Raw genomic sequence first — 26,081 nt, forward strand, 5'->3', positions numbered from 1 at the left:
TCTAAGCCTAGCGTAGTGCCTCTTATTTCAAGGTACATCGACACAAATTGTCATAAAGCAGTGGTCGTTGGGGTCCCTCCTCTACAAAACATTAATTTCATGTGATAGCCTAAGTGAATTTCAAGGACCCATGAATATTGAAACTAAATAAAACCAATCATATTAGGCTAAAAGTGACAAAGGCCGTATAATACATACACTTAAAATATGTTGTGGAAACAATGCAGACATGTCATTGACTTTAGCAACAGGTGCCGATGCCAAAACTTCACTCATCCTCATGTAGTGTGAAAACAGAAAACAAATACACCAGTATTACAAGTATACAATACATACCCTGCCATTATACTACATAATTTATGACCCTGGCTTTACATTTATGCTGTTGAACATGCACACATACAGGTTCAGAGTATTTAGTCACTTTCATGACCTTGACAATTGACACAACTTCAGGTTTCCGATTTTTTTTTATTAGCACTTGTCTTTCTCTATGTAATATATGGTAAACCCTCTAAGTTGTTGCAAAAAAACAAACCCCCCAAATAGCACAGTTTGATTTCGTCTCAGCGAAACCTGGCCTGGCCCACTGTATCTACACCACAAAGCATCTCATAATGCAAAGAGTCCTCTCCAGTCATGCCCTGTACAAACCGAGCATTAAAAAGCACTTTGTGTAAACGGCCAAGTCCTCAGTCAGGGAGTGGCGCTTTTTACTCTGTTCTTTAGCGTTATATAAAAAAAGTGAATTGGGGTGGGCGGGGGTAGTGGGCATAGTGTGAATAGATGAGGCCTCGAATAGACAGTGGCGCTTGGCAACATTATATACAAACAGGAAGTGAGGGTGCAGCGGTGGTGTCGGGGAAGTTGGGAGACACCGCGCACGGTAGTGAGGAAATGTAATCTCCCTGTGGCGTTTCTCAGGGCAGGGGACAGATCCCTGTCCGCTCCACACACAGACACGCATCCCCAGAATGCCTTTTGAGCGAGACACTTGGTATGTGGAAAGTTGATGTTTTGGGGGGTTCCAAGTTCACGAGGAATGAGGGGACGCCGATGGGGAAGGGGGTTCTCTGTATGTGGGAGGGGCAGAGTCAGTGCTTCTCATCCATGTTGAAATGGTATAAGTAAAAAGAGGGAGGGAACACGTTAAGAGCAAGATCAAAGGAGATTGGCGAGTCAAACAAAACCGAACAGAACAGGAACTGGAACAGGAACAGAACCATCAAGGTGAGACACAAAAACAGACTCAACCTTTCCCGCCATTACAATCCGATAACAGACCAAACTTACGTTTGTTTCTTTGTAGTTTTATCATACATGTATGTATAAGTACTGTATATGTATTCATTGATATTTTACAAGGATCCCTGATGGCCAGTGCAGACAGAAACCGAAACAGAGAGAGGGCCGCCCAGTTCCATTGGATAACCAGTGTCAAGAAAGATTAGGTGGAGAGAAGCGCAGTGCCTGGAGTTGTCCACAGGGGGGCACACTTTGTTTCAGATCACACACCCGTCATCTGAAGGAAAGAACGAAGGACTGAAAAGAGGGAAGGAGAGTAGGAGGGAGGAGGAATGGGAACAGAGGAGAGCAAGCAGCCGAGTCCTGTCAGTCTGTGGTTCTGTTGGTCTGTTTTTTTTTTTTTTTTTTTCTTCAGTTGGTTTATTTGCTTGCTGGGTTGTTGAAAGTTCAAACTCTCCCCCTCTTCTTCTCTCCCTCCTCCACCCTTCTTCTTATCCCAAATGTGAAGTGCGCGATCAACAGAAGTCTGACTGGCCGACGTCGCTCCGGACAGGGAGACAGATGGTCAACAGTGTCTGCAAGGGAAAAATGAACAAAAACAAATCTCAAATGTTGAAAGAAATACACCAGCATTTATTTCTAGACCAATCGTAGTCAGATGAGCCCTCCATTCAACTAACCGTACAATAAGAACACTAAAATTAGTTTCCCCAAATACTGTATGTCTGTATCCACAAGTTAGTCTCAAAGTGGATCCTGACGATCCACGTATAAAGTTACAAAACCCGATAACATTTTGTTGGAAATTTAAACGTAAACTTTGTGTTGATTGTACTACTTTAAATTTTATGAAGAAGATCCGGTAGGTATGCTTCCTTACATGAAAAAACCAGTTTGTTATTGCACATTAAGAAATTACGATAATACCTTTACCAATAATTGTAAACAGAAATGTTTATCTAACTCCATAGTGACGTTTTTGTTTTCAAGGGAGACTATGTGACACATTTATGTATAACACAACCTGTCCACTAATACATGAACATAGGAAATCATATGGAAAATTAAAGCTGCCCTATATGCATTGAATGCGTTTGCTCATTCTGCAATCTGCAGAATGAGCAGAAAATAATTAGTAAGATTTTGCATCCCTACCAGGACTGACCTATGTGAGCTTCTTGGCTTTGTTGTAGAGAGAGTCGACCACTTTGCTCATGTTCTGAATGGTCTCCAGAGCTGCTTCGTATGTCTTGTCCACCAGTGGCTCATCAAAGATGATCAAAACACCTTCGCCTTGGTCCAAAATACCTAGTTTCATTGAAACAGTCAGAGAAATAACTATTAACAATCAACTAAGTAATCCCCATTTCCATGGGGGGCATCTTCAAATGTTTTTGTTGTTGTTGCTTCAATTAGACAGGAAAATGAGAACACAGACAGTAAAACGACGAGTCGACGACAGAGAGGGTGAAAGACATGCAACACAGGCCTTCAAGCAGGAGTCAAATAACTGATGTTGCAATCATGGTTGGCAGAACTTGGCATACTATCCGGTCAGCTATGGTGCGCTATTAAGTCAGTGACGATGAAAGACAGTAAGGTAGGCAACACAGGTACACCGTGAACATTAACACATTTACCGCCAGAGGTTAATCTCATAATGTACTCACCAGTGCCAACGTTTTATTGTTGTTTTTTGTTTTTTTCACGTCGCCATAGACATCGTTAAAATCCTTAAGATTGAGCTGTGCACTGTTTGTAAACATCGCGGACATCTCCCTGTGTCTACCAGTCCAAACCACGTGTCAAACGGGGCATCCATTGTTGAGTTAGAACGGTTTATGTTAAACAGTGATCAGCGAGGAGAAAAACTACAATCGAAGAAAATGGCGTTTCAGTGTAGACTTTAGAATGGGAGCCGGCGTGATCGTCAAAACCGGATCCCAAATAATTCTGTTTCCGGTGGTGTTACAATGAAATGTGCCGTACCGGAAAATTGAAAAAAAAAAGATTTTTCGAAAAAAAGGAAAAAGCACCACAGCCCGTAGGCTACGGGATCGGCGGTTAAGCGTTGGATTTAACGGCCCGTAGAACTACGGGCCCGGCGGTCAATGTGTTAAAGGTTTAATGACATTCATGTTTACACCACATTCAGAGTCTTTGTCCTGGTCCTTCAAACGTGTACAAAAAGTTTTAACTGAAAATTCCACTCCAGTGATTCACTGTAGGTGTTTTTGTCTCACATTTCTAAAGCCTTTTCAACTGCAATGAAAAAATAAATCTTTGCCTGCGGGTGTCGCTGGTGAGGGATTTTGCCTGTCAATCATCGCCTCTGCTTCGCCCCCCCCAAAGGAAAGGATAGGGGAGGGGAGGGGCGAGGAGGAGAGTGGGCGGGATTAATCGACTGTGACCTCACTGTCGAAGGGCCAAGCTCAGATTACTTTTCAGCCTAATTATTCAGAAAACCCCAGACCACAGAAAATCCACTGAATGTTCAAAGTTCAGATTTTTTGGGTGTAATTGAGGTCATAAAACCCCCCAAAAAACATAACAAATTAAAAAAGTGAAAATGAATGTCATCGAACCTTTAAGGCTGATTTATACTTAGAAGCAAGTGGGTGCCGAAAAAAGACAATCTACAAGTTCACAACAGTGAGCTTGTAGATCAGCTATTTTTGGTGTGTGACATGATTAACCAGAATGACAAGTCATTAACCAGAGCCCAGGCAAGGAAAAGATTCAGGAACACACAGCCGGGATTGGAAGAGTTTTACAGACTCGTACCGTGAAACTTCTCGTCCAGAATCATCTGTGACAATTTCCTCTCCACATCATCCTGCGTGGAAGAGAAAGAACACATCTTTACACAGTATACTATACTTACTTCCTGCTGATGGTTCTATCTTCTAGCATCTTAATTTAGTTTTTTACCTATCATGTATTTTGCTGCTGCAGTTTTGTTTATGCTAGCTCAGTTTTATTATTAGAAACTTGCAACGAGAATTGTCTTTATGCCTACCTCTAGAAAAAAATCACATACATACTTAAGGACAAACAAGAGATGTTTCAGGAGGTGTGGGGTTGCTTTATTCAATACATGGAAAATAATAATCTGCCACATTTAATGGAAGAATCTGGAGAGGAGTAGTGTTGATGCCTATGTATGTTTTTCTTTTGTTTCTGTTTTTGTTTTTTGTCATTTCAATAATTGTCTTGTATAATTTAATGTAAAAGTTCATTTTTGTTTTCTGTTTATTTTTTATTGTATTATAAGTTGTTGTAATGTGTGTAAAAGAAAATAAATAAACATATTGTTGAAAAAAAAGAAACTTGCAACGATGTTTGAGAATAGCTTGAATAGACTGGAATATGTATGGAGATCTGCAAACATGCCGTTTCTCTGACAGGATGATTATTGGCAGACCAGACAACAGAAACAATACAGTACAACTCACTGATAATCTATCAAACGCTCAAATTAATGGAAGTGGAAAGAAATATTGTAGAACTGGGTAGCACCCTTACCTTAGAGAGTTTGATAAGAATGGAAATGTGTTCCATCTGTTGGGAGGGACAGGGAGAAAAGAGGCATAATATAAAGATAATTTAGATACCCAGCAATTTAAGTGTTTGTACATGAGGGATATACTGTAATTGGGGTCAATGTTATACGACTCTGATGAGGTTCTGCACCTGTCTAGATTTTATTTTCTCTCCCAGGTTGTAATATGGTGACAAGTTGGGCAACATCTTTGATTGATTGATTGATATCTTTATTGATCATGAAATAAAACATATGTCACATGTAACATACATCTGACCCACCATAATCAAAAGGATAACGCAAAAAAACGTACAGCTTGTTTCCATTGCGGTCAACTACTGTCGTGTCAGACGTTTGATGTGGCAAGCAGACGCGCGTTCTCACACCCACCCCATAATAGGTTGATGCACCATGCAACCATTTAAAACAAGACAGGCACGCAATCAGAAACGGACTAGAGCCATGTGAGACACGCCTGAGTGAGGCACCAGCAGAGTGGTGCAAGTTACATACTGATAGGATTTGAAAATCGTAAATCATGCCGTCCTCGACAACATGCGACGCAACAGGAAAGCCTGACAAGTCAAACGTCTGACACCTGTTCACCTTAGCCAACTCGTCACTGAAGTAAGACCTGCGTGTGAGAATGCATACATTTTACAACAGTCCCTTTCACAACGCCCATAGTTGACCTAGGGAGGATGTCAACAACCACACGCCTCCTCTCATACACATGGGAGTCCACTACCTGCTGAACAGGTACCAAACTGTAGCTGCGACAAAGAATCAGTGATGTGGAACCGATTCAAATGTAGGAGCAGGACCCACAGGTGGTCATTCAAATGGGTCCCAGGAAAATGTAATGGGTGCCCAATAAAATGTCCTATTTTTTCCTTCTCTCGCTTTCTTTGATCTCCAAGAGTTATAATTGCAGCTAATTATAGCTACATTCATGCATGTTCAAATGATGTAAAAAAAAAAATATGTACAAATGTCATCTATCATCTAACATTCTAATTCAAAGAAAAATATATTTCCTATATAGAACATGTGTGTGTGTGTGTGAGAGAGAGAAAGAAATACAGACAGAGAAAGAGAGAGAGCGAGCAGGGGATGAGAGATGGACAGAAACTGTGGTAGCCTACAGTTTTAAGATAATTCACACTTCCCAGAGGAAGAATAATAGAGACGGAAAAGTAGATATGTTTGCGACAGTTTTTATTGCACTGGTGTTTTATTTTTACAAAGGCGATTCCCTTCAAATGAGTTATTTACGCGTGTGTCGCACCGAAAACAACGATTTACGTGTCGTGCATCAGAGTTTCGGTGCGCAACACTGCCGTACACTGAAGTATAAATGCACATAGCCAGCGCGCAGAGAGGGAAGGGGGATGGGGACACTCTGCTGAAAAGGAGACGAGTCCCGCAAGCGCAGTATTATATTAACATTGCTGTGTTGTGCGGGAATGTGCCACATTGTAATTGCTGAATTAGTTCATAATGTAGCAGGATAAAATAGAAAGCAGTGATGGTTGGTTCAATGCGTCCTTTCTTAAAAGTAAGCGTTAAGAGACGCAAGATGCAGATCGTTCAGCATCTCTGAAGAACACAATCCCCTCCCGGGCTTCCCACCTGCAAACACCTGGTCAATAGTGTTTGATGGGCACGTAATTTACCCCTTAGTGACCCAGATACCCTCTCTGCCCAGAGGGAAGTTTCTATTCTATTTCATTTGACTCCCGTTTTATTGTCCTGAAGCTCTCTGCATTGTAGGCTGTAAAATGACTAAATGGATAAAGATAAATCATCATGAATAATACCTGGACTCTGGAGAAGGGCTCTATGACTCTGATTAGGTTCTGTTCCAACAGCTTGTCATAGAGTGTGGTCAGGTGTGTGCTGATGATGGGGTCGTCCTTCAGCTCTGCGCTGTACTCCGTTAGCGCCTGGAGAGAGAGAGAAACTGTATTAATTAGGTAATTCATATCTCTTATCACCTGCCAGTAAGACAGAAACCAGAAATTAATTCAATTAAGCACTTGAGCAATAAAAATGGCACATTACTCCCCCCCCCCACACCCACACACACACACAGTGTATTGTAGTGATGGTTTATGTGAAATGTCACATCTCAGTGATCTCACTGAACATTTTAAGTACAAAAATAATGTCGCCATCATCTGAAAGCTTCCCTTTCTTTTCAGAGAGAACAGTACAAGCTTTTATCTAAATATGAATCATACAGAAAACAAATGGTCTTGATGGACCATCCTAATTGTAGAATCGTTTTCATTGTTGTTGTACTGTGAATTTAGCTGCCATATTGACAAAGATTTACACACATAATTACACACACGGTATATTTATACCCAAGTCATAAATTATATTACACTAAGCTATGTACTGTAAAAGATTTTACCGGGCATAGATTGTATATTCCTCACTATACACTGCCGATTGACTGTCATTTACCCACAATTTACGCACAGGGTAGATTGTCTATGTAGACTTGGACATTTTTTATACCTGTTAATACTGTTATTATACTGATAGTGGTCCTTGACTATAATGTTAATTTACTGTTAATGCACTTTGACTACTTTTATAACTATGCTTGTAAATAGCTCATACACCAGGCTAATCCCAGACAGTCCAAGTGCTGTGGACAAGAGTTCTGTAGTATACCTCAATACTACTCCCTAATCCCTGTGCGTTATAACCGGCAAGCTCTTTATTATTATACAAATGAATACATTATTATTATTATTACTACTACTACTTCTTACTTCTAGCTGTATCTTTTTTCTGTATCTGTCCTGTGTTTCATAACTGCGGTACTGCCATGACAACTGAATTTCCCTCATGGGATCAGTAAAGGTCTATCTATCTAACATTGTTGAAGGCAGAATTAGAACATTTTGTCAGGAACACAGATGATCTGACATGAACTCTGAACACTCACCTTTTCAAAGTCTGCCAACGACCTGTTCTTACTGGCTTGTGCCACAGATTTCAATGAGTCTGTCTGCAAGGGAGACAAAGGAGAGATGTTTACAACAGCTTATGTGTCATGTTGACAGTTAAACAGTACACATGTTTTGTACTTTATAAATGAAAATCAGCATTTGACAAGGATGTAAGAGTACATCCACATCTTAAAAACATGTTTAAAGATGTAATCGACCCTGTCTGTGGGGGTACCTGTCGTCCTGCGTGCCGCAGCGCTAGTTTCCCACTGGTCAGATTCTGGACTTCTTCTGGCCTGAAGGAAAAGGAAAAAATTAAAAAAAGATCAATTACACAGCAATCACTGTACTAGCCAATAAAGGCAAACACCACTAACGTCTGTTAAAACTAATTTACATTACTGCTATTAATAATATACTATCAACTTCTTTAACAAGAATACAAAAATATTGGGGAGAAAAGTAACCAAGCATGTTTCTAGCTCATTCCTTGAGCATGTATTTGTTACAAGTGGTGCATATATACGTTCAGTGCCATATGTGTTAGCCACTGAAATACATATTGCTTACATGGTAAGCATGATTTTGCAGAAATCAAACTGTTAAAAGGTAGGGTAAGTGATATTTTTTGGTTAAAACAAAAAGTATTTTGTTAAAAGGTTAAAGCACTATATTCTGATAGTAATCATTGCTATAGTGTTTGTTCAGTAACAGGAGTCTCCCCGTCTCTCCAGCTCTTTAATAAACAGAAAATACATTTTCCGGTAGGTGTCAAAATCTCAGCCAATCAGGAGACAGTACCAATTTTTTATAGTTTTCCAGTTCCAATTTTGCCTGCTCATTTCTTAGTGTCATCACTTCCAATTTCACTTCTTTAATCTATATCCTGATTGAGTTCTCTATCCTGATTGGATAAAATTGGAAATGAAACTGAAACTGAAACGAAAATGCATTTTCTGTTTTATAAAGAGCTGGAGAGACAAGGAGACTCCTTTTACTGAACAAACACTCTATAGCAATGAGTACTATCAGAATATAGAGCTATTTAACACTTATTTTAACCAAAGAAAATCACTTAACCTACCTTTAAGTATACTTTCTGATTGAGCAAAATCTTGCAATTGGTAGGCCTGTAGTTTTCATATATAGATTTGCAGAGGACATTTTTCCTAATAGTATATATCTTACTAATTAAGCATGGATTTGCAGAGTAGATTTTGCACAATAGTGTATATCTTACAAATTAAGCATGATTTTGCAGAGCAGCATGTATTTGAGGGAAGTGATGGCTTTGGGGTGGTCAACAGAATCGTAGCCCTCGAAGGCTTCATAGAAGTACGAGTAGGCGGTCTTCCAGTCCTTCTCCTCTGCAGCATGGATGATCCCTGGAAATCACACACAGTTACACATACATGGATACACATAGATGATCATAATACACTTTCACACACTCACACACCTATACTCTACCTGACTGCATGTCCAGTGCGGCCTGTAGTTTGGGCGGGCAGTAGATAGCATTGGCGGTGGTCCTGGCGGAAGTGAGGGCAGCGCGGGCCTTGGGCAGGTTGCTGAGGCCATGGTATGTCTTACTCTCCAACAGCTGAACCTCCACCAGCAGAGCCTTGTCATCCATCTTCTTCAGCTCCATTAGCAGCTGGGATTCTGGAATAATGGTTCCAAAATATATATATTATATATATATAATATATATATATCTTGCAACAGAATGGTCACAAGTTTTATTGCCACAACAAAAGTTAAGATGTCCTGTGTCCTTCAGCAAAGTGCTACCTGCTCACACTGGAATTTACAAGTCAACCAAAAGTTATGCAACGGGGTATAGTTATAAATATGGTTTTGACACTGCCAGCTGCCATTGTTACTGCAGTCAGCTCTGATAGTTTGTGAGTTGAGTTAGCAACAGCAACTAAGGACTAAAAGCTAAGGACATAATTGTGGCTCTACCTGACACTTGCAGGACACCAAACATCATATTAGAACTCAAAGTAAACCCAGAGACTCACCTAGATGTAGCGCTTCCGGGTAGCGCTTTGTGTCAAAGTACAGCGAGATGAGACGAGCCTGGGTGGGACACAGGAAATATTACTTACTGCAACTTAACAATCCTGACAATTTGCATTAATTTCAAATGCACCTGTAGATCTGCAGAATATCATACTGTCACAGAATATCCTTTAACCTTTAATATCGCTCCTCCAAACAAAGTTTCTAGTTCTACTTTTAATGAATAACTTTATATAGCACATTACAAAGTGCTTACTCAATGACCAACGATGAACAGGGTAAAATACACTGCTCAAAATAATTAAAGGAACACTTTGATCCCTTAATTCTTTTGAGCAGTTTTTGTTAGCAGTATGTACACAGTTCATGAAAACTCAAAATAATTTTTTTTTTATTGGGCACCCATTTCTTTGAGCAGTATAGATCAAATAGGATCAAAACAAATACAACAATGTAATACAATGAAAGATTAAATTAAATGGAATGATCGATATTTAAAATTACTTGATTTGAGAGATATTTCATAACTGACATCAATGATAGAATAATAGAATTTGCTCCATTGAAAAGCGTTTTTTGGTACTCAGAAAAGTGCTATACAAATTTGATCTTGGACTTCAGCTTCAAAGTTAAAATTTGAATCAAAGATTATTCCAAGGTTTCTGGCAGAGGGCTTGATATCACCTGCCTAGAAGTCAAGGTTCTCACAAATGCCCAGTGCTAGATTTTAGGGGCCAAATTCATCCAGCATTTAATTTCAGCAATGCTGTTTTTTAGAGCAACAAGGCTGTCATCTGCATAACAATGAAAACGGTTGCCTGTTTATGACCTGGCTAAGGGGAAGCATGTACTGTGTGTACATACACTGAGAACACGTTCGTCTTTACACCTGTAGTCCCCCGTCTGAAGGAGGTCCTTGAATTTTGGCCTACTCCATATACTCACAGCTAGCGTTGACAGCAAATTTTGATTCAGTTTTAGTCACAGTCTTTTGAATCAAATTCCATTTAGTTTTAGTCATATTTTAGTAATCTGAAATGTTTTACTGTCAGTCTAGTTTTAGTCGACTAAATATCATAAGATTATAGTCGACTAAATCTACAAGTTGATCTACAAGCTCATCTACAAGCTCACAACGCGTCGCAGTGCAACGCGCTGTGAGCTTGTAGATCTGCTATTTTCAGAGCGCAACACGAGCGCAACCTAGCATAAAATGACTTGTCTTTTATTTCTACTGGATCTCATTCTCTTCTCCACTAGTCCCTCCCTAATATTTTAGTCTAGTTTTTATTTGTTGATGAAATTGTCAATATATTTAGTCTTAGTCATCATAGCTTGGTTTTTATTTAGCTTTTATTTAGTTTTCGTCAGTGAAAAAAGGTAGTCGACAAACATTTTGTGTCATTATATTAGTCGACGAAATCAACACTGCTCCTAAAACAACTGATACTCTCTCCTCCACCACTCACCTCCAGGGCCTGTCTGAGGAAGGTCCTTTTTTCTACCTTGGCCCACTCGATACACTCCAGGCAGAGCTCCACCTCCTGGCCCGTGGCGGCCTCCATGTCCAGGAAGAGGTCCAGTAGCAAGCGCACCAGCCGCGCTGCCTTGGCCTTGGAGATGGAGTTGAGGAAGGGACGCACATACTTCAACAAACCACCAAGCTCTGGAAGGAGGGGATGACGCACGAAAGCAGAGGGACGGAAGGAGAGGAAGAGACCAAGTAGGGGGAGAGAGAGAGATATGCAGGGGGATTAGAGCCCGATACTGTATTTTTGTGTCTGATACAGATATTAGGGAGTAAAATATAAACACACACAATCCCTCAAATGTGATTAGCAAACACATTATTTGCAATGATCTGTGGTTATCAAACACAACACATTGTATTTAATGGAGGACGGATATAGAGCACCGAAGTCTGACGTAATTTACGCATCCTACCTGGTTCGCGGTTTTCCACTCCCATTCTGAATTCCCATAGACGTCTTTAATATCACGTCAAATAAGAACTGTGTTCCAAAAATAAACAAATGATCCCGGCGGTTTCACTCATATGGATATGAAGCATCAACTGACGGTGAGAAAACGATTATGTTACTTCCGCCGAATTAGTTACATTTTCGCCAGAAACAGACTGTATCAAATATAAGTGACTGACTATCATGAACGATACAGAGCCTCCTCCCTGACAATATCGCCGGGACAGTTTGTTTATTTTTGGACCACGATTCTTATATGAGACGATTCTAAAATGACCCATGTTATTCTCCATAGAGAAATTACTTCACGAACCAGGGGATGAACGAGTGATGTCAGGACTTCTGTACTATATAGTTAGACAATGAATGTTACTCTCCAAAATTACATCAGTACATTGCAAACAGTAAACTGGAAATGCAATAATTTTAAATAACTAGAAATAAAGAAAAAACAACAATTCCTGAACCCAAGGATATTTTTATGCATTAGGCCTATGCTTTGAAAAAAGAAGGTTTCATATTAGCGCCTATCAGACAACATATTAGTAGATACTGATATATCTGTGATAGTAGAACAAGATAAACTCGATCTGGCTGACTGGCTCTATAAGGGGTGGAGAGTGTTGGCAGGTGAGTCAATATTTCAATAACAGAAGCTCTGACCATGTCTCTAGCTAGAAGCAGTGGCACACATCTATTTTGTTCACATGCATCTGTGATCAAATCACTGGTCTACATGCTACTAAGGATGGGATGTACACATTTAGTGTACATATTTATCTGCCAACTCTATATTTTTAAAACACGCTAAATGTGGTTTGGTATTTGGTTACTTGCCAAAGTGGCAGGTATATTAAACAAATCACAACAAAAGATTGTATTGTATTTGGCTGGTTGCCCACAGTTGAAAAACTGGGCAGGCTTTAGTGCACTTGGTGACAAACCTTTTTCATGCTTATAGTACAACAAAACATTTATTCAATTTCCAAATTAAATAATGTGGAGCAGACAGAGAGATCTGACTGACTGAATTCATGGAATCAGAATAATTCACCTAATTGTTAACTGGTGCCAAAATGGAACCGGCTATTGATTTGAACTCCAAACATGTAGGTTACCCTAGCCCAGTGGCGTACCCACCATAGAGGCAAGGCAGGCGGCCGCCTGCCCAACTAAAATCTCACCACCCCTAGAAAATAAAGTAAAAGACTGACAGACAGCGGCCGGCGTCATTCACGCGGGCAGGCAGTCAATCACTACCATATCCATTCAGCAGAGCGACCCTCGCCTATAGTGATGCAAATCATGTATGTCATTGTCTTCATGGGGTACTAGGAGTGCCAGGAGTGGGGGTCTACTCTGGGCCATCACCTGTACTCACCTGGCATAAAAAGTACACACAGAAGTACAATGACAACCTCTCACCTAGTCTGTGTCTCCTAGCGTTTGAGAGAGATTTAACTTTGATTGATTGATTGAAATTTTTATTAGGCAAAAGAATGTAAAACAACACAGTTACATTTATAATGCTTTTGTCTAAAAGGTCCGGCCAAAAAAGTCCTTGCGGACTTGTTTCCGTTGGGGTCCTTGAGTTAATTTCATAGACATATATAGTAGCAACCAAACAGTTCAAAAATCAACATGAAATACAGATAATACAGAAAAAGTACCACTATGTACAAAAAAAGCATTTAAAAAATATATGTACAAAAAGAAAGGGGGGGGGAAGCATGGAAAAATAAAAAATTATATACAAAAAAAGCATGAGGAAATACAAAATATGTACAAAAAGAGGAGGGGGGGGGTCGTCTGTCTACAGGGAAACTGGTACTAGCTCCTCTTTCGGCCTCCAGAAAGATGGGTTTTTAGGGCTGTTTTGAATGAGCCCAGCGAACTGCATTTTTTGAGGGATGGGGTTAGACTATTCCATTCCTTGGTGGCTGTGCTATAGAAGGAGAATTTGCCCATGTTTGTTTTATGGGTGGGTGGTACCAGATTGTTGTTTACGCTCCCTCTAGTTTCGTGGCTGTGGGTGTCACTAACTTTTTCGAGGTATTTATACAGATATGCGGGTATAGGGGGCATATCGGGCAAATCTGCATTTACAATTTTGAAGACCAGACCCATTTTTTGTTGTTTAACCCTGTCTTCCACCCTGAGCCAGCCTAGGCTGGCAAAGTGAGTGGGAGAGAGGTGGGTCATGGGCCCCAGTCCGAGAAGTAGTCGGATCAGTTTGTTTTGGGAGGTTTGAAGCTTAGTCTGCAGTGACACTGAGGTGTTGGAGTACCAAGAGGAGCTAGCATAGTCAAAAAGGGGTTGAATCAGGGCCCCTGAGAGGGTCCTTAGGGCCTGAGGGTTGACAAAAGAGGAAACTCTGCCCATAAATCTGGTTCTCTGGTTTACTCCTTTGACCACCTTTGTTGCCATGCTTTCAAAAAAACTGAAGGTCTGAACTACGATTCAGTTATAGATATTTTCAAGTGCAGCAAGCCCCGTCGTCTCATGTTTTGAGACATCACTACATGCTTGAAAACTATTTGATTTGGCTGTTATTGTCACTGTTGTAATCGCAATTCTGAAATGTTTGTGCAGGACATCATGTTCGCCTTTTCTGTAATGCTGCTTTTTTTTTGAATAAAAATACATACATTGATTATACTTATTGTTTTTATTAACGTTTTTCAGTTTTGTAGTCAGGTAGTGTTGTTGTGTTAATTTGTTCCCCCCGAGATTTCCCTCCGAGATTCCCTCCGAGAGGGGGGAATCTCGCCTGCCCTAAATGTAATTTCTGGGAACGCCACTGCCCTAGCCTAGCTTGATTTCTGTACAAAACCAGAGCCTAGCCTTACTTTGAATTTGAAAGTCTTCCATCGGATCAAGTCAAGCACCTAGCCTTGGATCAAGACGGTCATCGTCTTAATATCAAGGCTAGCCAAGCACCATGAGTCACTCAAAACGCTACCGCTTAAGCATAAATCTTGCTCTTATTTTTAAAACTTGAGCCTAACCCCAAGTCAAGCACCTATAGGAGAGAACTTCAACAAATGACCAGACTTGTGTTGTTTATCCCATCCTGTCGGGGCATGCCAGGGTCAGGTATATAAACACCATTGTGTAATTACCTGCAGCTTGTCCGGTCTGGGCCAGCAGACCCCCCAACTCCAAGATGCTCTGCTCTTTGACACGAACCGCCTCCTCATCACTTTCCTGGATGTCCCGTTTCACTACAAAACAAACAATTGTTTAATTTGTTTACTAGCCGGGTCATTAACCACTTAAACCCCATATGGTTGAGCGGAGTCCCTCAGGGATCTATACTAGCCCCTTTCGGAACACTGAATACCTTTTTTGGTATTTGGGAAGGCGGTATCCAGGGTTCCTTGACAGTCTATGTGCCCGATTCACTAAGCTAGTCGTAAATATCAGTGTAAACAAAGTGACTAAAGTAGGGTGTATTTTCTCTAAGTAAAAACCGACGTGCACTTCACAAAGGGGTGTGTCAATCCCTGATATGTGCGGATCACAGATGTTCCTCATTTTTGCCTGAAGGTCAGAGTTCATATGGAAGATCCTTTGCATTGCTCCACACCCCCATTCAAGACCATAAAGCTAATGGTAAACCGGGCCCAATGTCTTCTCCCATTCACTCGCTGGTACCACTATCTGGTCTTGGACAAATATAACGTATCTAAAGAAAGATACTTCAAAGATGCATTAGGGTGCCGCGGAAACGTGCGTTGATCGGCGTTGCGATTAAACATGTTTAATCCACATTTTAAAATGTAGTATTGCTATCTCTCGCGCACCATGTCCCGCCTCCCCCGTCTTGTGATTGGCTGGAAAAGTGCATCTAGCCAATCACAAGACGGGGGGCCAGGGCATGGAGCGTGGAAGAGAGGAAAAGTAGGAATAGTTGACGCCGATCAACGCAGGTTTCCACGGGACCCCAATGCAGCTCATAGTATCTTTGAAATCTCTCTGCAAAACTTTAGAGTTGCTATATTTGTCCGAGACCAGACAGTGGTAAAAGCGAGTGAATGGGAGAAGACGACTTTCAAGGGACCCTGGATACAGCCTTGATTGATTGATTGAATACTTTAATAGCAGTTTGCAAAAAAAAAGCACAGGAAAGTACCGTTCAATACAAGGTCTGCTAAGAGGATTTTAAACCCAAGAAAGCCTATAGTCATTTGTACTCAATTCATCCTACCCAAATACAAAAAAGGGTCCCGAAAGGAGCTAGGCTCTATACTAGTGTCTTTTCTGTTTTCTGTTATTGTGGGGAAAGCTTTTGCTGAAAATAGCCGATTGATAAGCTCACAATGTGGGTTCTGAGCTTGTCAATCTGCTATTTTCAGCTTAAGCTTTCCCCACATTACAGATGCTGGGGTTTAAGTGTTAAAGTGCTTGCAAAACTGGGATATTGCATGTCATTGTTTGCAACAACTCAAATCAACTGGATCACCAAAGCATAACACAAGGCCACAAAACGTCATGTTATATCTCGAACTCAATATCTTGACATATTATGGTTACATTTGGTGGGAAAAGGTCAAGGTCAGTTATTGATAAACATTTGGTCATGCAACTCCTGAACTTGTATGAGACTGATTGCATTTGAAAGCGTAACTAAATCCAGCTGATGAGCCACTAGGCTCAACTTGAAGTCTGTTATGTGATTATCATCTCCACATCAAAAGTGCATCAGACTGTTAAAGAAGTTATCATTCTCTCCATTTCATCCCCCGTTTCTCTGTTTATCTCCCTATATCTGGATAATCTAGCCTCAAATCAAGTGAATCATGGCAAAGCTATGATGAACTGGCAACCAGCCAAGTGGCTGTTGGCCCAGTGAACTATTAAAACTGTAAAATAAATACACAATGATGACAACTACTTGTCTAACACCACGTTCACGTGGCTCTTCTTGCTCAATATGAACAAGGACGCGATGATATCTAATTGCTGCGACTCACTAATTAATGTCAGACCCAAAAAAAAGAAAAACACAGGTTAATTTCATTGTCACAATCGGCCTGGCAAAGACAAGAGGACCGCTGCTAACAGTCCCTGCGAGCTAACGCTAACTAGCCAAGTATATAAACGAAAAGTTGGTGTCAATGAATGGGCTGCTAGATGGTTAGCATTAGCTTAGCTTGCGGACCGGTAGGGCTAGCCCATGGCTGCTGACTCACTGTGGTAGTGGAGGAGAGACGGGCCAGCACCACTGTTGCCAGATTGTGCGAGAGAAACAAGCAGGTCAATGAAAACAAGCCCAAGAGAAGCGACTATAGCTATTTGAAAATAGAGCTTGTGGATCTGCTATTTTCAAAGAACAATCTTGGGAAACAACTCATAATTTAGGAATATTTTTAAATCCACACAAATCTCGTATGGGGGTCTCTGGCACAACTAGCCAGGGCTATGGCACAACATATTTTCAGAAGGTTGGTTCTGCAGACAAATTCATATTAATATGGGGATCCTGGACATGAAAATATTTAATTGTTTAAAGCAACATTTAGGAAGCAAGCCCCAAATAAGCAACTGCACTTTAGAAACAAGCCCCAAAAAAACGCGACCACCAATATTTACAAGCAACTTCAAAGAAAAAAAAGCCCAAAGTAGCTTATAATGAGCAGACATGGCAACACTGGCCAACACACGGGGCTAACTTAGCCGCTAACAGGTTAATGGTAAAATTGGCTGTACCACCGCTAATCTACCGCACATTGTCCATGTTTTAGACAGTGTCTTTGGCTCCAAAGTAGCCTCTTTGGTGCCGCACGGTGCTTGTCCACGCTTACCTATAGAATGTAAGATATCAATTGAGGCATTCCGGTCTGTTCCCATAAGAGACTGTGCTCTTTGAAACTCAGCCACTGCCGCGGCCGCCATCTTTCCTGTGCCTGGCTCCTCTCCGTGTCTTCCGTTCACCTCACTGTGGACACGGCGGGTCGATGCTGCCACCTGTCGCTATTTCGATGCAACTGCTGAGTTGAGTTGGGTACATTAACTTTGGCAGTGGTTCTCAAACTTTACAATTTCATGGACCCCCCTTAACTCTGACAGTATACAAATGGAACCAAATGGACCAGTTGCAGACTTGTACGGGTCAATTTAGAACCCACTCATGGAACCTTGAGTCCCTGGACCCTACTTTGAGAACCACTGCTCTATGGTTTGGTATTAGGCCATGGTCGCACCCCCATAAATCAGAATTACATTTGGTTCCCAACCATCAATCATTTAGCTGGGGACCCCCTGGAACTCCCTCACGGACCCCAGTTTAAGAACCACTGCACTACAGAACACTTGCACATCATGGAACTTGGATGATAGCTACATCTGTTGAGAAGGGGAAAAAAAATACAACTTTGCGACATTCAAATTGTATTTTTTTAAATGTACTGATCTGATATAAATAAATATTATTTGTCATTAAGTTCATATAACATTCAAAATACATCAGATGTATTACAAATGGCTTGAGGGAACCGTTTTTCCTGTGAATTCCCCATAATTGGTTCAGTTCCTAATATTTCTCATAAGTCTCATTATAAAAATACACACTTTTTCACTGACTCCATTATGTCATTTGTTTGGAATCAGAAGCCACACAGGCATATAAATAATGTCACTGATATACCGACACATTTATACTATTAAATTAAAATCATGCCAAGTTAACCATTTCCATGTTATTAAAATGTTTGCATAGAACATCATGGACATAACGAATTACACAGATTTAATAATCATTATCACCATTATAAAGAAAACTACATTCTATTTAGTCAAAGTATATATTAAAACAATCTTTATTTCACAAAATACACAACATAAACCTTAAAATGTATAGGGAAAACTCAAAACCATCCATGATCGAAGCAATATTTCAGAGAATGATGGAAAGGTAGTCACACGCCTGAAACAAGAAACCAGAGAGATTCAGTCAAAATCACCAACCCAGATTAAACATTATAAAACAGTCCATCTTCTCCATGTCACAAAATCAGTAGCGTCTTGAATTTTAATGTTCCATAAGATTGGACTGAGGACAGTGAGCAATTTACATGTTATTTTCCCCAGCAGTTTATAGCTGATGCTTTCATCTAGTTCAATTTCAAGCGTACTTATCTGCACAGAACATGGTAATGCTTAGTCATGATTCATGAACATAAAATCATCCTGAGACATGAAACTTTCAGTCCCACCTTGCAGCTTATCATGAGGTTAGAAGAACCTTCTGTGTTGGCCACCATGGTGAAGACAGGGTTACAGAGACATCCTTCCATGTGTTCTGAGATTCTTGACTCCAGGAGACCCCGAAGAACCTCTGCGGTGATGTTCCGCTGCTGGACAGTAGACATTTAACACAGACATTTACCACCATCAACCTGGCTTCCCTATTGTGGGCATGCGATAATAGATTCAAGAAGTTTTATTTGTCACTGACTTATACTATACAGGTACAAGCGGCGAAATGTTGTAATAGGCAATCATTAAAAAAAAATATATATATATATATACACATATATATATATATATATATATAAAATAGCCACGCAATAGTTTGTAGATCAGCTATTTTTGTGATCGTAATACAACGATGTATATAGGGTTTAAGTGGTTAAATCAGATGCCCCCATCCAAAGTTAATTAGGAAATTGAATTAACAGCCCCCAGATATAATTGTCCTTTTCTTTTTTTTACATTTTACAGAAGAAAAGTTTAAACAAACCCTTGTGTTGATGTACAGTCCACACGGGCAAGAGGTGAAGTGACTGTTAATGGTCAAGTTGTTCCTAAGAGATACAAAACATTTAAATAGTTTCCCCTCATACTCCAAAAACGTAAGATAGAGGAAAGTGCCCCAGCCACTGTCAAAATAAATGGCCACGGTCATCCAGTATGTGAAAATATCATTATAGCTTATAGATTCAGACTTACATGTGACATATGGGGCAAATGACATGAGTCTCCTTGTCCTCCATTCCTTCAACGATGGATAAAATGTACTGTTCCTCAAACTGCATGTTCCTCTCATACTCGTCAATAATGGACAACTCTAGAAAATGCACAGAGAAAACTTGAGAACTGTTTTTCATGACTAGGGTCAGGGATGAATGAAACCTATATTGAAGAAAAATTAATCCAATGATAGAATGGCACAGAATTGCATAGCAACTTGTTCTTTAAAGCCTAGTCCAGACCAAACATTCATGACGAGACAAAAACATCTTATGTGCCGATTTAAACTTCATTCATATGACTGTGTCGCACACCGAAAACAGTCTACAAGGTCACAATGTGTTGCAGATGCCGTTTTTGGCATATAACACCGGTGTATTTTAATTAAGCCTTACAGAGAAAAAATAAATCAGAATTAGCCTCAAGTTCACTAAGCCACGACCCTGACAGGAAACTCAGGACGTAAGAAAGAAATAACACTCTCCCTGTTCCACTGGATTCCTCTGTCAATATAACCCATTTAGACCAAAGAATCTGTGCTCATAGCGCGAGCTTGTAGATCTGCAATTTTTGAAAAATCGTGAAAATGTGTGCAAATCTTTGAATATATACATTTTTAAAAGCGAACATGCAACTCAAATTTTCAACTCAAAGTCTACTAAATCTCTAACAGTTCTTTGAAAAAAAAAGGTTGCTATATAATCAGTGGTGCGCAAAACGTTTTCATGTCAAGGACCCCCAGAATTATATGTATTTGGCAGCAGACCCCAATCTCAATATTTTGTTCCAGGGACCTCCAGAAGCAAAGATTTTTTAGTTCAAAATGTTTGCTTTAAAATATATTCAAAGATTTGCCCACATTTTCACGATTTTTCAAAAAATAGCAGATATACAAGCTCAGCGCTATGAGCTTGTACATCTGCCATTTTTGAATGGCCAAAGAAATCTTAAAATGACACAGATGCGTTAACACTTTCCTTACAGGAGATATCCTCGTGGTTCAAAATAAAAGACTAGTGCTACTCAGAAGAGGGCTGGTGAAATAAATACCTTGAGACATGAGCTCCTGTTGGATTTCCTCCAACACTGCCAGTTCATCATACTCCATGAAACTGAACATCTGGAGAGAAAAGACAGAAATTGGTAGCTGAAATGGAACCAGTAGCTTGGAGGAGCTGAAAGCTCCGTTTGAGTTTGAGAACTAATGTTCCATATCATTGCTGTCGGGCTGAATCTTGCATTACCATATTTAATTAGTTTTAAATGTTTAAATTTTTTTCATAAATGAATGCCCTATATATATATATATATATATATATATATATATATATATATATATATATATATAGGGATGATATATTCATATACAGTCACATATACTCAATGCAATTTCTTGTGGGAGGGAATACCTCCACACGAGTCCACAGCATTTAATTCTAAATTCTCATCTGCATGTGCTCACCCAATGCTATGACTGGCAGTCAGCTCGTCTTAATGGAATCAAATCAATGTTTAGTGCTGCTGTGAATGTCATCCCATCACACAGACTACAGAGAATGCGGATTATGTGAATTTCGTGGAAAAGTGTACATATTCAACTAAATAATATACATTTTCTACCAGATCATTCAAAAAGGGGTTTGATACGATAAGACGATAACTGCCAGGTGCAGCAATTGGTTATTGGGCGAGTAGTACACACTCACAGAGCGCAACTATTTCGAATGCCGGAGTTGAATCCCAACCCAAGAAATTGCATTGCGTGTTCCAACAGCAGTATATGCTGTAGTAGAACACTATCCAGTCCATGGCTTGTGTCACCTAGACATTTGGGGGGCAGGGGAGCATACAGATTAGGTCCAAGTTTCATCACATTGCAATTCTAGTTTTATGCAATTGTTTTTGCATATCATTTTGTATGAACAGTACAATCCAGAGTGTAAAAATACCCATTTGTAGTGTACACCCTCAGTGTGAACAATCACTCAGGGTTTTACTGTGCGTGATATGTGTGAAGCCTACTTGTTCTATGCCGCTTCCCCCCGACAATAAAGGCAGTCTTTGGTCTTCAGACTGTAGTGCATTCCACTCCAGCTGCATCACCTCCTGGACTATGATGGAGCCCTTTGCCATACATTGCTGTTCACCTTCTCCCAACTGACGATACCTTTCCAGTAACCGCGAACGGCTGTTTCTCAACCTGTCCACACAGCGCTAGAGGAAAAAGCAGTGTGATTAGATCTACACAAGTGAAAATGCATCACATGATCAACACCAATATTAAATGGCAGCAAGCTGGAAAGATTAATTCTTGATTGTATTAACGTTGTCTGTGTCCTGAACACCAGCGGTGGAAGAAGTACTCAGATATTTTACTTAAGTAAAAGTAGCAATACCACAATATGAAAATACTCTGTAGTGTTCAAAATGTTACTTGAGTAAAAGTATGGCATAAAAATATACTAAAGAACCAAAAGTAAAAGTACTAAACTGTTTAAAATAGCAGATCTACAAGCTCACAACACGTTGTGAGCTTGTAGATCAGATATTTTTGAATAGCCTATGTATAAAATAGGTCTAAAATGGTTAATGTATGCTTTATACTATAATATATAATATATATCATTGAAGAGTATATATATTTTTTTATAAGTAATATAATGTAAGGCACAGAATTCAGCGAGTAAGTATTTAACTCAAAGGTATAAAAGGGGTGGTTGTTTATAAGTTTTAACCCTTTCCGGATAGGTTTTGATTACGTTCCATTTTTTTTCTTCTTTTGTGCTTTTTTTGTTGTGATTTAAAAGTTTTTTTTTAACATATTCGAAATAAACATGACTAAAACTAAAACTAAACTCTAAGTTTTCAAATAGTGGAGTAAAAGTATAATATTTGCCTGAGATGTAGTAGAGTAGAAATACTCCAGTTAAGTTACTTTACACCAGGGGTTTTCAACCGGTATTGCAGGTGGTCCCTGGCCATGCATTAAAAAAAAAAATGTTTTACTTTTAATAACTTACAGGAGTTCTTACTTTATGGTGTGTGTGTGTGTGTGTGTGTGTGTGTGTGTGTGTGTGTGTGTGTGTGTGTGTGTGTGTGTGATATGAAATGTGAGCTTACCATAATCACAGTAATCCTTAATCATATTCCATCACATTCTAACAAAATCACTGTATTTTATTAGATATTATAGCTATTTTCTCCAGCTCCCTGTGGTGCATGAACGGGACCCACCACGCACAATAGTGGTGGTCCCCAGGTTGCTCTTAGTCAGGATGGTGGTCCCTGGGTCAAAATCAGTTGAAAACCCGTGCTTTACACCACTGCTGAATACGAAGTAACATGTAACATATGACATGCCATTGCCAGCTAGCTGCACGTTTCCATGGGACCCTAATGCAGTTCTTTAGCATCTCTCTGCAACACTTTAGAGACGCTAGATTTGCCTGAGACCAGAGAGTGGTACCAGCGGGTGAATGAGAGAAGGCAATGACTTTTAAAAGCACCCTGGATACCGTTTATCCCAAATACACAAAAAGGCTTCCTAAAGAGGCTAGCTGGCCAAGCTTATTTCGTCTCTTACCTTCCGAAATGTTTCTTTCCATGGCGGCGTCGTTCCCTTGTAAAGAGAGCGGTGTCTATTCACAGCATCCATTTCTAAGTGCTTACAGTTTAAACGCACAAAGGCAGCAAACTTATTATAACTGACGGGCTAAAGTGTTGTGTTGCACGCCGCGGCTAAATGGAAAACAGTAAACACTGCATCTTATAACTTGGCGCACCGGAAGTTGATGCACGCTATGACGCAATGCATGATGGGTTGTGTAGTTTAGTGTCATTGCGTGAGGGTCGGCAACCACAGATCCCTGGCTATATTTATTTAAATCAAAATAAGCCCGTGACAGCTGTACTTAAATAAATGTCAATAATATTCAATCAATCAATTAGAAATGTAGGCCTATTGGAAATGAGGAATGAACCTTTGGCCTAATTTTCTTGATGTTTATTTGTATTTGTATTTTATTGATGTAAAGCATAGCCTATGCATTTCCTGTTTGTTTAAAGTTATTTGATTAATAAGGCCTCTTGTTGTCTATTCTATTCTACCGGGGACCCTGCAGCCTCAGCTGCAGGGGTCCTTGAGGGGGTTCCAGGGGTTCCCCAGCAAAATGAGATAATAGCATCAAAATCAGTTTAAACCTACTGTATATACTGTACATCATATTCAAAACATCTATATGGATAACGTTGCATATTGCGACGCGCTGTGAGCTTTATAAGCTTGACTGAATAAGCTTGACTTTGACATTTTTTAACACAAATCTTCTCTTATGGGGGTCCCTGGCACAAAATCCTTTCAAAAGGGGTTTGCAGCCAACAGTATCAATTCGGGGGTCCTTGACAGGAAAATGTTTGAGAACCACTGCTATAGGTCCGCTATATTTCCCACTATGCCAAATCCCTATGAGCTTGTAGCCTACATCTACTTTTTTCACTGAATGTTTGCCACAAATTAGCGATGCTAGGGTTCAAGTGGTAAAGTATTTTGCCCTTACCTTACCCACAGGGGAAGCAAGGGTTTAGTGTCTTGCTCAAGGACACTTTAGTTTAGACCAGGGGTCTTCAAATGTTTTCAGGCCAAGGACCCCTTAGCTGAGAGAGATAAGCAGGGACCCCCTACTACTACATATTGTATAAAATTGTGTTGCAATTTTCATAGATTTCATAGCTTCATAGGCTTGTTTGATAGCACTACTGTATCATTAGTGTAGTTGTTTTTGTTTTTAATACATTATCTTACATGTTGGATTCATGTTAATGTGTATTTTCAGACATTTAACCACTTAAAACACTTCAACTCTTTCTCCCTCCTTCCCTCTCACTCTATAACATGTTATGTTAAAATGGAAAAATAGGGGACAACTCAACTCAAGTGATACTTGTTTATATATACGCACGTACTCGCACGCACGCACGCGCGCACGCACCACGCACGTACGCACGTACGTATGCACACAAGCACGCACGCACGCACGCACGCACGCACTCTCACACACACACACACACACACACACATACGCACACGCACGCGCACGCGCGCACACACACACACACATCTCTCACTCTCACTCCCGCTCTCTCCCTCCCTTCTCCTCTTCCTCTTCCTATCCCTTGCTCTCACTCTCTCTGATCAAGGTCTCAAATCAAATCAAATCAAATCAAGATTTATTATAGCACATATACAACAATCAAAATTTACCAAAGTGCTATACAAGGCATCGACAGGCCTGTGCAACAACATAGTCACAGGACATGCAAAACTCAAGCAACATTAAAAGCTAGATAAAAGAAATGTCTTGAGGAGAGATTTAAAAACCCCAATAGTCTGAGCACTTAATGGGAAGGGGTAGGCTGTTCCACAGTCTGGGGACAGCAGACCTCAGAGCCCTGACTGGGGTTATAAGGTTCCACAAGTTCAGTGAGATAAGGAGGAGCCAGCCCATGCAAAGATTTTAAAATAAATAAGAGGACCTTAAAATTAATTCTGAAATGGACAGGGAGCCAATGGAGCGCAGCTAAGACAGGAGTTATATGGTCTCGCTTTTTTTGTGCCAGTGGTGCATTTTGCACCAGCTGCAAGTGCCAGAGTGTGGACTGCTCAATACCTGCATAGAGAGAGTTGCAGTAATCAAGCCTAGAGGATATGAAGGCATGGATAGCCATTTCCAGTTGTTTAGGGTGGAGGTATACAGGCTTTTACCTTGGCTAAGAGTCTTAACGAAACTGCTTTTGACAACAGAGCTAATGTGTTTATAGTGTGAAGTTGCTGTCGAGGGTAACAACAAGATTTTTGATGGATGAGCAAGACCAGAGCAAGGGTCTGGTCTGGAATCACACACAACCTCCCTCCCTCTCCTCCCTCTCCTTCTTCCTTTCACTCTGTTGGAAAGCCTGTTTATTTCTCTTTATAAATGGCCCCATTTGTATACGGAACATGCATTTGTGGGATGAGCAACACAGCTGAGTATATGGGTTGCCCCCCCATGAAAAATGGCAAACAGTATTCTGCTGTTGCTATTGACTCTTGTTTTGAACTTCCAACCTGGGGGTACCTGGGGGGCTCCGTGTCTCCCCATAGGATCCCACTAACGTACATATACATTATAGGCTATTGCGTGTTTTTACAGCTAAAACATCAATCGACTTTGAGAACCCAGAAAGGCACTATATACATTTCAGATATTATTATTGTGGACAACACCACAGAAAGGTAGGTTACTAACCTATTTGTACAAAGTGATTCATAAAATTGGTGGTCTATGCATATATAGGCTTGTTCAG

The 26,081-nt window shown here is 40.2% G+C and overlaps 2 protein-coding genes across 3 annotated transcripts; both read right to left on the reverse strand.

The window, feature by feature from the left end:
• Positions 1–451: 451 nt before the first annotated feature.
• LOC308099701 (26S proteasome non-ATPase regulatory subunit 11) lies at positions 452–17,684 on the reverse strand. Of its 2 annotated transcripts, none has more exons than XM_080448433.1 (13): positions 17,573–17,684; positions 14,888–14,989; positions 11,253–11,449; positions 9,783–9,840; positions 9,226–9,420; positions 8,996–9,140; positions 7,991–8,051; positions 7,752–7,814; positions 6,610–6,735; positions 4,771–4,806; positions 4,030–4,081; positions 2,411–2,553; positions 452–1,820 (listed from the first exon to the last, which is right to left on the reverse strand). In XM_080448433.1, the coding sequence occupies exons 1-12, from the start codon at positions 17,661–17,663 to the stop codon at positions 2,411–2,413; spliced, it is 1,269 nt and encodes a 422-aa protein (XP_080304559.1). In that variant the 5' UTR covers positions 17,664–17,684; the 3' UTR covers positions 452–1,820. The 2 variants fall into 2 exon arrangements, with proteins under 2 accessions (XP_080304559.1, XP_080304560.1); XM_080448434.1 differs by having other exon boundaries at positions 2,401–2,553.
• Positions 17,685–18,560: 876 nt separating this feature from the next.
• On the reverse strand, positions 18,561–23,505 carry rpain (RPA interacting protein). The gene is made up of 7 exons (XM_080447787.1): positions 23,323–23,505; positions 21,762–21,953; positions 20,790–20,859; positions 19,719–19,836; positions 19,510–19,573; positions 18,983–19,123; positions 18,561–18,693 (listed from the first exon to the last, which is right to left on the reverse strand). The coding sequence occupies exons 1-7, from the start codon at positions 23,392–23,394 to the stop codon at positions 18,664–18,666; spliced, it is 687 nt and encodes a 228-aa protein (XP_080303913.1). The 5' UTR covers positions 23,395–23,505; the 3' UTR covers positions 18,561–18,663.
• Between the last annotated feature and the right edge of the window lie 2,576 nt (positions 23,506–26,081).

The sequence above is a fragment of the Gymnoscopelus braueri genome (genome assembly GCF_963280865.1).
Source record: "Gymnoscopelus braueri genome assembly, chromosome: 13".
NCBI lineage: Eukaryota > Metazoa > Chordata > Actinopteri > Myctophiformes > Myctophidae > Gymnoscopelus > Gymnoscopelus braueri.